We start from the raw sequence: 13,146 nt of genomic DNA, 5'->3' as shown, positions 1-13,146 counted from the left end.
CTCCATCTCCTTCCCTGTTAAAGCCATACTCCTCTTCAATCCCACAGGAAGCCTGAGAGGAAGACGGGAGAGGGAGTGGGCGGCGAGCACACTGCTGCTAACTCGCTCGTTCAATGCCCCACCACCCCACCACCCCACCCCTCTCCTCCTCCTCCTCCTCCTTCTCCTCTTTCCAACAATCGCCACTGAGCCGTGCATGGAAAAGAAGAGAAGAGGAAGAAGGGAGGCAAAAAAGACAAGAAAAACAACCACCACCAGCAAAGAATCCCACACGTTTGACACCTCATTCCAGCAGGAGAGAGCAGCTGGGATTCAGGAATCACCCTGTTGGTTTAAGCATTCCCAGCACAGAGCAGGTTAGGGCCCAGCAGAGATAGGACAGATAACTCTCAGTCCCTCCACTCCTCACTTCATCCAAACAAAGGAGATAGATGCTCTTTGAGGTCGCCCTTTCTGCTTAAGGGTTTCTTATTTTAGCCCCCGATTGCTGACAGGCTCATTTCTGTGAAGGTCTGACCGCTGTTCGCAGCGTTGCCTCCCATCGACTCTGTTCCTGCCTTCGTCGGGTCTGAAGTGACTCTGAAGTCTTCGGAGAGAGGGATCCCATAAAAGGAATATTCTACAAAAAGCCCCAGGGTTCGCGTTAGTAAGCTCTGTTGCTCAGCCCTTACTCACCATTTCAACCTCTGCGTTCAGAATCAGCCAGGCTCTGAAATCCACTGATGAGTAGTTTCTTCCTCATCCACGCTGGCAGAGGCCCAAAGTCAGGGACAAATGCAGCTCGGGGGGAATTAGTTTGTACAGCAGAGGAGCTCTTGTAATATTCAGGGTATTTTATTACATGTTGCGTTGTACTTGCCAAAAGCATGACCGATTTAATTTGCACAGGAAAGCTGAGAAAACTTCAGCTACGTCTTCCTGATGACACATCAAACTGAAATGCCTGAAATGCATCAAGGGGGGGCCACTGCCAAGTGTTTGAGGCCCCGCAGAGTGTTCGGTTATAAACTTGAGAGTATTTTCAGAACAACTCTCTCTACGCCACGGTAGTGTGAACAGCGAGAACTGACAGTTTTTCATCAGACACCTCTCCCACAAGCCCCACGGCTCAGATTTCTCCCATTGTTAACATGCGGGAGTTATCCGGTTCCTGACAAAAACAGCACATCGGAAAAGGTTAACAAAGCTCCCAAACAATGCGTTAGCTTGTTTTAGACCATTATGACTGGGGAGGGTGGTTGTTTCAAGGACGCCCCCTCACTGGGGAGACACAGAGGGGCTTTTGCACGACCTAGGGCCTTGCTGCTTTGCGTCAGTCATCAAACGCTTGGCAGACGAGAGCTTATCTTGCTATCGGCTGCACTGCTGAACACAAGGACCCTGGCTCCGAATCCGTGTGTGTGTGTTTCACAACACGGAAAATAGAGTCAACTCTAACTTTCATCAGTGTTTGTTTTTCTGTTATTTTAATTATATTTAAAAACTTCTTGAAGAAAATTGTTTGAAGGATGCGGGATGGCTCAGGGACGAAACCATTAAGTATTGGTTTGGGCCCGGATCAGGGGATTGATCCAGGAATTCTTTTAATGTTTTTCCTTAAACATTGAGGGATAGGGCGTTTCCCACATTTTCATTTATTACTCAAGAGAATTACGTGAGTCTTAATGAAAAAATTCAGACGTGTTAGTGTTGGTATCGATAAGTGTGAACCGTTTTGTGAGGATCCACATCTGTTTCAAGTAGATCTAAATGTGGTGTCATTGAGATTTAGCTTTTGCCTCAATATGGCAACAAATAGGTCTGGAACCCTGGGAAACGTTCTGTGGAACTAGGACTGGTTTTAATTTAAGGGGACGGTTGGGCCTTGGTGTTGGTTTCCACTCTACTGAGTGCAGTTCTAGTTGTCTCATATTACACATTACAAATTGCCAAATTAATATTTTCGGATTGAAAGTTCATTCTAGAAACAACATTGGATGATACAGTCTCACCGATGGGTCCTTTCTGTAGCGGCTCTGGAGCCCTCGATCATATCACATCGTCTCCCTCTGCTTCCACTAATGTTTTGCCAACTACATCCTCCAAAGTAAACTTTCTGTGTCGACTTCTAAGCCAAAATGGATAAGAAATCCTTCGAGTGCTCAAAGGGCATTTGGGAAAACTCTGTTCTGTGATATGATTCAAAGCTCCGGAACAGCTACTAAATAGATCATTGTTTTGTCAACCGCTATTTCCACGGTCGAGAGTAAAGTTTCAGTCTGACCTATCAAGCAATCGTTGACATGAGGGGCCTCGAACTGCCCAGACAATAAAGGAGGACATTTTAAGATTTATGATTCCATGACAACTGAGCAAATCTTCCGTGAAAAATTGTGTGATACGATCAAATGCTCCGGACCAACTCTGAAACAGACCTTGTGGTGAGATAGTTTGGTCCATTACAACCATGAAAAGCAGATTAAAGGATGTTTCCAGCTCCAAATCCTGGATCTCATTTCGGATGTTTTTCAATCGACTAACAGGTGCCAAGCATTTATAACCCAGCAGAGGTCTTGGACAGTTCAGATCACTTCATTTCTTGGAGGTATTAGCAAATACAAAGTCACCAAAAATACTGACTTATCAAAGCAGAATTACAACAATTTTTCTTCTGCCAGTTCAACATGCATATTTAAAATACCTCCTGCTAGACTGATTTAAAAACTAAATCTAATTTAGTCGCTTGTTTTCATGTCCTTTTGACCTCATAACACAATAGGTTTTGAGCATTTATAATCTCTTGGAAATCTTGTGGGTGCCTGATTATTGCAATAATACTTGGATAAAAAAGAAACAAGTGGATTCATATTAAAAAAAAATCTCTGCCTGTTTAATCAGCTCAGGAAGAGGTTGTTGAGGAAGTGGATATACTGCTGGTCCCCAGGGCTAATCCTTGCTGCCTGGCACTAGTTCAACTATGCACTCCAGGGTATTTCTACCAGGGAACCCTTCCTCCTGCGAGCCACACGGATATGAAGCTGAAGTGGTTTGTTATGAATATGAAAGGAGAGAGCAGCAAATATTGATAATTTATCCGTGATGCTTTAAGTGTCTTGGGGCTGGGATACGATGCAGTGCGAGTGCATGTGCTCTAAAAATGGCCTCCCTTAATGGTTTAGTGGAAAGAAGTAGAGAAGCAGTTCCGTCTTTATTTTTATAGACGGAAACATTGCAAACAGAATCCCTCTTTTTACAGGCCTCTGGCTTCAATTATGAAAACATGAGGTAATGAAGATGTTACGCTCAAAGTCCCACCAGGAAATTAAATCTGAGCTCGACGAAGCGTTGGTGTTGTTGAAACTTATTAGGTAATTAGAGCAGGTATAGTGCACGAGGGGCGTTTTGTTGAGTGTTGTGTTTTAGTGCTGGGGGAGTCACAGATCTGTAGCCGAGCCAAGCCTCCATGACGCTATCATGAACAATCAGCCTCTCCCTGATGCAGGAACACACCTCCCACTAGAGCTGGAAGGATTTATTGAAATATTCCCTGATAAACCTTTCATATATCTATTTGCAGATATGATATATTATATTTTTATTGAATAAACCATGTAGAAAAGATATGCATTCATGTCTAGATTCATGTAAGAATGTCTATATTATTTTAAAGATCTGCATGTTTGGTTGTACTGTATATGTTTTCTTTTTTATAAAGTTTATGGTGAAATTATAAAATGATCAAGCCTCACTTACATTGCTTTGTCATAAGGATTTGATAATGGCATCTTGGTAATCATTGACAACATTGTTCATTTAATTGAATAACGCAGATTGTACTTATAAAACTTTACAGGTCAATGAGGAAACAAAACTTTAGGCATAAACTAAATTACCAGCTCACACACATCCAAAGTTACAGAGGTTCATGGTTCCAGATGTTGAATCACAACATTAGTGATTAGTGATAACAGTTGGGATTTTGAAGGAAATGACTCCCAAGTTGTTGGATAGACTGAGATTAAATTTGATACGACCATCCACGTCCCTTTCAGTATGAAATGTGATAACTTTGTGGATCCTTAACACTTCATAGAAAGCAACCAGGGTCCATGATTTGAGGCCGAACCTGAAAAACTAATGCAGGAAGTAGATTGGAACAGTTTCCATAGAACTGAAAGTATTTGAACAGTTTCCCATACAGTGATTTATTTGGTAAGCTATAAACCCAGCTGTGTCTCAAAAAACAAAGTCCAAACCAAACTCCAGACTTCATTACACCCTTTCCCTTTACTACTTCAATGCATGTGGTATTTATCTGATATTTGCATGTAGGATCAGTTGTCCTGAGTCAACATCAAGCTCAAAGTCAACTTAATAGTTTCAGTTCCCCCCTCTGCCTTTATAACTTCCAGCGAACAGGGATCCTTTCTCCCCACTGTTGACACAGGGCTGTAAAGTCATGTCTACAAGGAACGTTAAGGTCAGGGTGGACAGATAAGCCTGTGTCAGAGAAGACGACAAAGCCCCAAATAAAGAACCTTTTGTCCAAAGACTTAGGAGTTTCTGCAGGGAAGGAGACATTCATTCAAGTGTGGCCTACACATTCGACTCATGCATTTCCTCTTTTTCTTATTTCTCAGTCGTGTATATTGTCCCATTATCTTATTTGGCACCCTGCCCCTTTCCCCATGTACATTACCTAACTTCTAGCCTTATTAACGTTTTTCTCCTGTTAGGGAGCACAGGGAACGGAACCACAACAGGCACAGTGTATGCCAAGAAACTTCAGGCTTTGCACTCTGCAACCCGTCACTACCAGGCTTATTCTAGGATGTGACAGGGGGTCTAGACTATAACCTGGAGGCCATACAGGTATCAGTTAACAAGTGATTCTGCATGGCTGCATATGTCTACATTGCTCGTGAGAAACTCTGCTCGGTAAAAAGACGCTTTACCAAGAACCAACCGTACAAACCTCATTCACAGTCAAATACAAGTTGTTCTATCAAAAAAGTTACACATTAGTCATGATAACCAGTTTCATGTTTGGATTGTATGTCCTTATCTGTGTTCCTCAGAAAGGAGTCACCCTCAAACAATGCATGCTGGGAAGTTTGAATTTCAGTAGTTCAGTAGTATATATTGCAAAATCTATGCAATTGTTTTCCCTACTTGCCTTTTAAATAAATACCCTACTGGAAAGTTATGTACCGCCTTGCCACTCTGCCACACCCGTGCAATGAAGCATGTAATGCTATAATGACACTGGCTCAGAAAACACTTTTTCATAGGTAGCTGAGTGATGAGAACTTAAAGACAAGTCTGATCTGGCTTATCTCAAACGGCCTAAATAATTATAAAACAAATACAGTTTAATCATATTCACCCTAAACCTCAGTTGCACTAAATCTATATCAAGTTAAGCCGAACAACTTTACGTCATTGACTCTTACACACTCCATTGTTGGCATTTGGAAAAAGTCAAACCTTTATGCAACAGTCGAGAGCGGAGCCAATCCAAACAGCTTCAAGCTTCAGGTTAAAGAACTCCGACATCCTTTAAATCAGGATGTGAGGCAGGAAGCTCCCTCCTTCCTCCTCTCTTTACCTTGCAGAGGGGAATTACAAATGAAACAGTGTGGATCTCCATCACAATAGCTCTTGATAAATGCAGGAATTAATTTGCAAAAATTGGACAAATGAACTTGCATGTACCACAAGGTCCAAACCACTAACAATGACTCACGGCACAGAGTGCAGCATTTAGTTTACTGGGCCAATGGACCACACAGGAAGAGGCTGAGGGAAGCCAGCTTCAGAGATCAGCCACCAGCCCTTCGACCGGCGCCCTCTTCTCAAATACTCTGCGATGGGACGTTTGTTGATGAAGCTATTGTTCTTCTCCCTGTAGGGGATTCCTCCTGTTTGAAGCACTGCTGCTCAGAATGACCTGGGGGTCAATGGAGAAGATGCCACGCCTACACAAGTTCTTCAGGATGCTGGGACCGGCTCTTGTCTTGTCTGACTCTTGGACGCTAACCTGAAGCAGCTTGAAGCCTCTTTGATGAACAAATGAGCGAGGGCACGGATTCCGAAGTCAGTGATCTCACTCCGTCTCTCTGATGTTTGTTTGTCTATCCTTGACTCTGCTGTTTTCAGCCCTTTCCTTAGATCAGTGCAACACCTCAGTCCATCTCATTGACATCTTTTACATTTGCATCATGACACGATGATCCGTACAGCTCAGCCCTGAATACAAATGAACCAGCTATTTGTGTCTAAGGGGGAAAAGGCCTCAGACTGAATGCTCTCGAGCTGAGTTCACAGTGTCTTAGACTCAGGGTTTTCATGCAAGCTGAAAGCCTCCAGGATCGAGACATGTTCAGTGCCCACTTTCCATCTTTACCTTCGCTACCAGAGCCGACTTACTGCTTCAGCAGTTCCAGTTTGACGAGACATGTTCGAAAACTGCTTCATCAAACAAATGAAAAACATGAGGTTTCTTCAGAAGGGATTTTAACTGGCAAGAAATGTTTCACTTTCTACAACTGGCATGAAAGTAAAGGAAAAAATACCAGACCAGCCAATGAAAAGAGGAACCCAGAAATCAAGCTAAGTTCATGCCTTTGTTCCATCACTGGATTTCTGCTGTTTCCAATGTGAACTTCTCTACAAAAACTACAATAAAGTACACGCTGATGGTAAATGAAATATGAGGCTGCATAAATATGTTTCCTCAAAGTAAGTTTACTTTCCAGATTTCTCCTTTCATATCAGCACCTGACAGTGGGAACCCTTTCTCTGTAATATTGTAAGCTCACTATATTAAAAACCTTGAGATAACGAACGATATGATTTGGTTTGATTTATATTTAAAGTCATAAAACAATTATTTACAGAGGGTAACAGTTTTATAAGTTTAACTGATGTAACACTTTACATCTGAGAAACTTGAGCCTGGAAAAGTTATTGTAGTTATGTTTTTTTCTTTAAATAAAGAATGAAAGGTGAAACAAATTACAACTAACTGCTTATTAAGATACTTGTGGATAAAGCTTCTGAAAAACTGATTAGCTTTCTTTGTTGTACTGTGGCCAAATTGATAGCTCCAATATAAAAGGCACTAATAAACACTGCTAATGATCCATCAATATCTTTGGCATCCATGAGAACGTGGGAATTTACAGTGAAGGTCATGTTTTTACCAAAAAAGACGTTACGCTTAAGGTGAATCAACTGAATCTGATGAAATTATGTCACTGACGCGCCCTCAGGTCAGGATCAGTTTGAAGAGATAGAAATACTTTCACAGGCTCGATTACTCAACTGGAGCTGTGGCCTATTTTCCCCTCGAACATGACACTGCACCTGATGAGATGGGAAGATATCAGAGGGCCTTTTTTTCCAAACTGAATTCCTGGGTCTCTTTCCACTGGAGACTCCACACGCGAGCGGTGGATCATGGAAAAGGCCATAAACGGCAGCGGATGACTTTGTCACCATGCGCAAACAAAAGGACACAACACAGTTCAATGAGTAACCACATGCACTCACTTATTGCATGCTGCGTTCTCCCTGGATGTATACAAACTTACACAACTGATGTGAGTTGCTTCAGTTGCATCACCATAAACACTGGTTCTCTTTGAGCGGGAGGCCAAAACAAGGACTTTTAATAATTAATATCAGTCATGTAACAGTCAGCGTTTCTTAACCTATCAAATATTAATGTCAGACCTGAAAACACTACATCAAATCGTATTGTTTATGGTTTGTTTAGACTCAGCAGAATAACCAGACACATAATTAACGCTAGCGGAGCGGCGGTGCCTTTTGATTTTTAAGGTTACACAATAGATTTGCTGTTGTCAGAGTCGTAAAAGTGAGACGAAGAACAAAAGCTGCTGCGCTGCCGTGTTTCCCCCCCCGATGACACGCGTCTGGCCTCGGGTGTGTGTCTGCCGCGCGGCACAGATCTCACTTGCTCTACAGATGTATCAGTGCAGCCAGATAACTCGCTCGCTACAGAGGCACCATTGTCCCGGAGTGAAACCGAAATCCTGCACCTTGCTAGCAGCGGCGTAAAAAATTCTCTACCACTCAGACGTGGTGCAGTTTATCAAAGCTGAGAGGGAGGGTGGTGAGAAATGATCCTCCGGCTCCCACGGCCTGAAACCCGAAAAACACCATATTTGCAACAATGGCTGCAGCAGATGAAAGTCTGGGAAGGTCGTCAGAGCTCCAGCGCGCCTCGACACCAGCAGCGGTAGAACCAGGGCCACTCAGGACCCTTAAACGCAGACTGGAGATTCTAGGATTACACGGGATCACAGCCCTATATTTCACTACCGACGTCCATCTAACCTCGGAGAGTGGGCTTTAATGAAAAGAAAAGGCACCGCTTTTTTCTGAGGGTGATGGAAAAAAGAAGATGAATGATGAGGGAGGCTGACTTTTTAGATCCCAACGCAACACGGAGGGAAAAGCACTTAGTCAGAACACAGAAGAAGACTGCAGGAGGGAAATATTATCATGATTCAGCTCAGGTTCTGCAGGTGTGTAAGCACATTTAAACAGAGAGGGGGTAGAATCGGACTTCACCTTTATATTATCTTCTAATCTCATTCTGTCCAGTACTTAGATTACCATTAACTCTGAAAAAAAGCATATTGATATAAGCGGGTTATCCTGTGCCCAGTGTAAAATGGGTAGTGTCGCACTGGGATTAAGGATTAGGCCGTCGACATGTCCCTGAGATTAGTTTGATCTTTCACAGGTTAACTCATGGACCAGTTAAAGAGGCAGGTTCACCTCAGATCTGCATTTTATAAAGATTGCAAAAGTTTAGAAATATTTAAGGATACAATAAAAAGCGTTAATCATCACGTCGCTGGTACAACTCCTGTCACACACACAGATTTCAATTGATTCAGATACCATTTAGCATTTCCATCTGGGAAATAAATCAGTGCAGTTATTGCGTGTGGTTGGCTGCTGGGCGAAGCTGCGGGCATTATTTACAATCTCTCCGTGCACGATGACAGCTAATAAAATGAGCATGCCAGCAGACAGGACAAAGAGCTTTTCTATAATTCAGCGAGTCCTGTCGGCCTCCCGCAGGAGCCATCGCACCTTCCCAGGCTGCCGCCGAGCGGAGGGCTGACAGGTGGGCTTCCTGTGGGAGAGGCTGCACTTATCAAAACTCAAATTCATTTCCCAACGCCGTCCCCATGACAGGAATGCAACCGGAGGGCGGCTGATTGATGGGGCCTAATGGCCAACCGCTTGTTTATTTACCAATATACAACTATTGCCTCCGACAGAGAGGTTCTGCTGACTCCCTTGTCCGTTTGCTTGATTGTTTGTTGGTTTGTTAGCAATGGGAAATGGGCCAAGAGAGAACCAATACAAGTTTGGGGGAAGATCCCGACACAGGGACAGATCCATTTTCTTAACAAGTGTCATTTTCATCAATTTCCTGCAGGGTAGGATTAAAACAAATCAGGCATTTTAAATGGCACTGATATTTATGAGTTAGTGCGACGTGGTGCGGATCCAACTTCCTTCAACCGCTGCCAGGTGATAGACTGTGGTGCAGATCCAGGAAATGTTTTATCACTTTCTTTAGCATTAGGAGATAGGCCCGTGGTGGACACATGTGCTCTACTCAGGGACGTTCTATAGCTCTCTTAAAAGGTCTGTTTACTGGTCAGCCAGACAGGCCATAACTTAAACTTCTCCCCTTTTGGTCATGTTTTTGGTTTTGTATATAAGCTATGAAAAACAGAATATATACCTCCGTTTTCAGAGCCTGAACCTCATCCCAACAGATCCCTTAAATTCAATCAAAGCTGCAACAAATTTCAAACACTCTCATAGACATCAGTTCCATAAACATGCCAGATATTTCTTCAAATCTGGGACAAAGTCCAAAAACACCATACATCTTGCAATGTATAAATTCCTGGATCTGCCTTCTAATCCGGATCCGCACCAAACCTTACTGGGTTCCTCCCGGACCCAAAGCACGTGCTCCTGCCAAGTTTCCTGGTAATGGCTTAGGTAGTTTTTAGATTATCTCACTTATACAAACAAACAGAGGGTGGTTAAACCATAACCTCCTGTTCTACTGTGGCTATAAGTTGTTATGCTCTGATCTGGCCAATCACTATTGAGGTGAGGAGTTAATTGGTGATTGAATAGAAAATAAGGAATCTGTTATGTCTGTGATAAAGTGAGCATGACTGTTAAAGTGACTCTCTCTCTCTCTCTCTCTCCCTCTCTCTCCCTCCCTCTCTCTCGCCCTCTCTCTCTCTCTCTCTCTCTCTCTCTCTCCATCTCTCTCTCTATCCTTCCCAGCTCATTGATCCGTTTTTGTTGAAATTCTTTTAACCTGGAACAAAGATTTATCTTTTTCCATCCCTGGTCTCCGTCTATTTCGAGGTTTTCTCTACTCTACAATCTTTTGTCACTTCCACGTGTAAACAGCTGAGCAGATGTTCTCACTTGGCTCCTAGCAACACAAACACCTTCAGGTCAAACAGACTTCGCTGAATTATATCGAAGAGTCGGCCGCCCCCTGATAAACCGCACGGCTCGCGGATTGGAGATTCTAAAATAGGTCGAAGGATTACATGCTCCTTTGTGGGCTGAGGAAATTATCCTTCATTTTTAAGGCTCATAAAACCCTTTGGATTATCTCAGAAATGCTTTGCCACCAAGTTCAGAACAAGACTGTATTTTGTCTTGTTTTGAAACCTTGTTTTTACTGGAAAGAGAAGTTAGATTACGGCTCCAGACGAGCTCCTTTGATGACACATTTAAAAAAACTATTCCTACATCTATATTTAGGTGTATTTGAAAGCACCTTCAACAGCACAAGTCTGTAATCGTTTATTACCCAAATGGTTGTTTAATATTTAATCTTTAATTGTCTTTATCTATTAGCATTTCATATTTTGGGGGTTTTGAGGGTTTGTGATTATGGGAAGTTACTGGAGTTGGGCATCTTGTTGACACATGAGTTAAAAAAAACAAGTTGTGCCACACCGAAAAAACATCTGTCTCAGCCCCTGGCCAACAACTAAAGGACAACAACAACTAAACCTGTCGGACCAGATGGCTGAACCTTGCATATCGCTGGAAATTGAATCAGCCTCAAAAAATGAGGTAATTAAACACAACTGCGCTGCGTACCGTAACTCTCGTTACAGCTGCTCCTTTCCAAAATTCTCTGGACTTAGAAAAAATTCCCATAATCCTTATTTACTGTGGGAGACCTGCTGCTGCTGCGCTCCGTCGGGTTTGTTTAGACGCCCAGAAATATTTAGGGACTCTTGTCTTTTTTGGCTCACAAACACTCTTGATTTGTTATGGTCCTGTGAAAACCAGCACTGGCTGTGGCTTGTCGGAGCGGACAGGGAAGATGCAACTTGCTCGTGCGCTGCTGGCGACAAACACACACACACACACACACACACACACACACACACACACACACACACACACACTGAGTTCATCTGCTTATATGGAGGAACAAGACTTGACAGTGATGATTCATGAGAAGAGGAAGTTGAAATTCATTAGGGACTGAAGAGATGTGGTCACTTTCTCCGCCGACATCTGGCCTGAATGAAGTGCGACTCCCTCCGACGTACATGTGGAGTCAGTTGTAGTAGTTTTCAGATTTTAATCTTACACCAACACTTAATCCAACCACTGGGGTGCAAGGGTGTTGCTTGCAGGTATAGTCAAATATGAATGTTCCTGTATAGTGAGGTGTCCAGTTAGAGACCTTGAAATCTCAGCTGCTCAGAGGGAAATTGAAGTAACAGTCAAAACATTGCTGTGCCATTAAAATAAGAGTTGTTTGACCTTAACGTCAGGGTCGGGCCACAAAGCCAGAGAATCCAAGTTCCCTGTTCCTCCGTCCTCAGCGGCTTGTTTTCATACTTTCACTGCAGACACTCTGCTCTCTATCATCTGTGCAAGCTGAAGGATGAAGGGCCTGTCCTCACGTTTTCATCTAATTTCCTCTGAGGACCAGATGCACCGTGCAGCATCTCATCATGTCAGAGGATGCTCAGAGTGCAGGGCAGAAATAAACACATCAGTGTGAAGAGCTGCGAGACCTCATCTTTACTGTGAGACTGCGGTGGTGTGAGGCTGTGAGGATGAGAAAAAGTTACTTGTGTACTTTCAGTGTGTTTGAAGGTGACAGCATGGCCCAGTTTTACTTCTATTTTTGCCTACAAACGGGTCAGAGTATACGAAAACAACGATATGAGGGTGAAATAAAAACGCACAGCCCAGAGAGAAGAGAGAAATTGCACAATCTACACTCCCTCCCTGCATCATCTTCATCACCACCACCACCATCATCATCAATTTGGTGCAAATCTGCGTACTTGAGTCATCGTGGCTGTGGCACAGATGCGTCTTTGCGCATTCCTGCAAATTAGCTAATTCAACATTTCCCAACCCCTGAAACCCGCGTCTGTGTGTGGACTGCTGGTGAGTCATGTGCGTAAAACCTCGCTGGAGCCTCTGTGGCATTTTTACCAGGGCACTTCGAGACTGTGAGAAACTTTTCCTCCAGCCCCGGGATCAAGTTTCCCTGCGCGTTTTTTCTTTTTTACTTTTCTGGAGAGCCTGTCTGAGATTTGTGTCATGTGTAGAGTAAAGTGATCCGGAGTGTTTCCAGGAGGAAAAGCGAAAGTCTTCTCCCCACTCCGACCCACGGCCACGTACATGTCGTAATGTCTCGCGGACATACCTTTCTTTTCCGCCAGTACGCAGCAGCCCAGCCACAGCACAGAGGTGAGACTGATCCACTTCACCAAACTGCTTTCCATCGCGAGGCTCGTCTTGTTTCTCTTCAGCTCCCGCCGAGTCCGTGTCACTCCATGTCCAACGCGCGAGATATTCCGCTTTGTCACAACTTCCCAGTCTCCGAGTGGCTTTTTGGTTCCTGAGTGAAAGAGTCTTTCTCTTGCTGTGGGAAAGTCAAACTTTGACTGCTCCTCCTCCTCGGAGATCTGCTGCTGCTCCGGCTGCCACTGCTGCTGCTCTGACGTCAGCAGGAGGGAGGACAGATGCGCCTCACAGGTAGAGGGAGAAACAAACATCATCGTCAAGGTATAAATAATAATACAATTCATAATAACA

The 13,146-nt window shown here is 43.6% G+C and overlaps 1 protein-coding gene across 1 annotated transcript in view; it reads right to left on the bottom strand.

Moving 5' to 3' along the window:
- egfra (epidermal growth factor receptor a (erythroblastic leukemia viral (v-erb-b) oncogene homolog, avian)) overlaps positions 1-13,146 on the bottom strand; it is a 40,210-nt gene extending 27,064 nt beyond the window's left edge. The window contains exon 1 of the mRNA XM_053437237.1: positions 12,755-13,146. Within this exon, the coding sequence (XP_053293212.1) occupies positions 12,755-13,139 (385 nt within the window). The 5' untranslated portion in view covers positions 13,140-13,146. The remainder of the gene's footprint in view (positions 1-12,754) is intronic.

Source organism: Pleuronectes platessa, chromosome 13, assembly GCF_947347685.1.
Source record: "Pleuronectes platessa chromosome 13, fPlePla1.1, whole genome shotgun sequence".
Taxonomy (NCBI): Eukaryota; Metazoa; Chordata; class Actinopteri; order Pleuronectiformes; family Pleuronectidae; genus Pleuronectes; species Pleuronectes platessa.
This window is presented reverse-complemented; position numbering and strand designations above follow the sequence as displayed.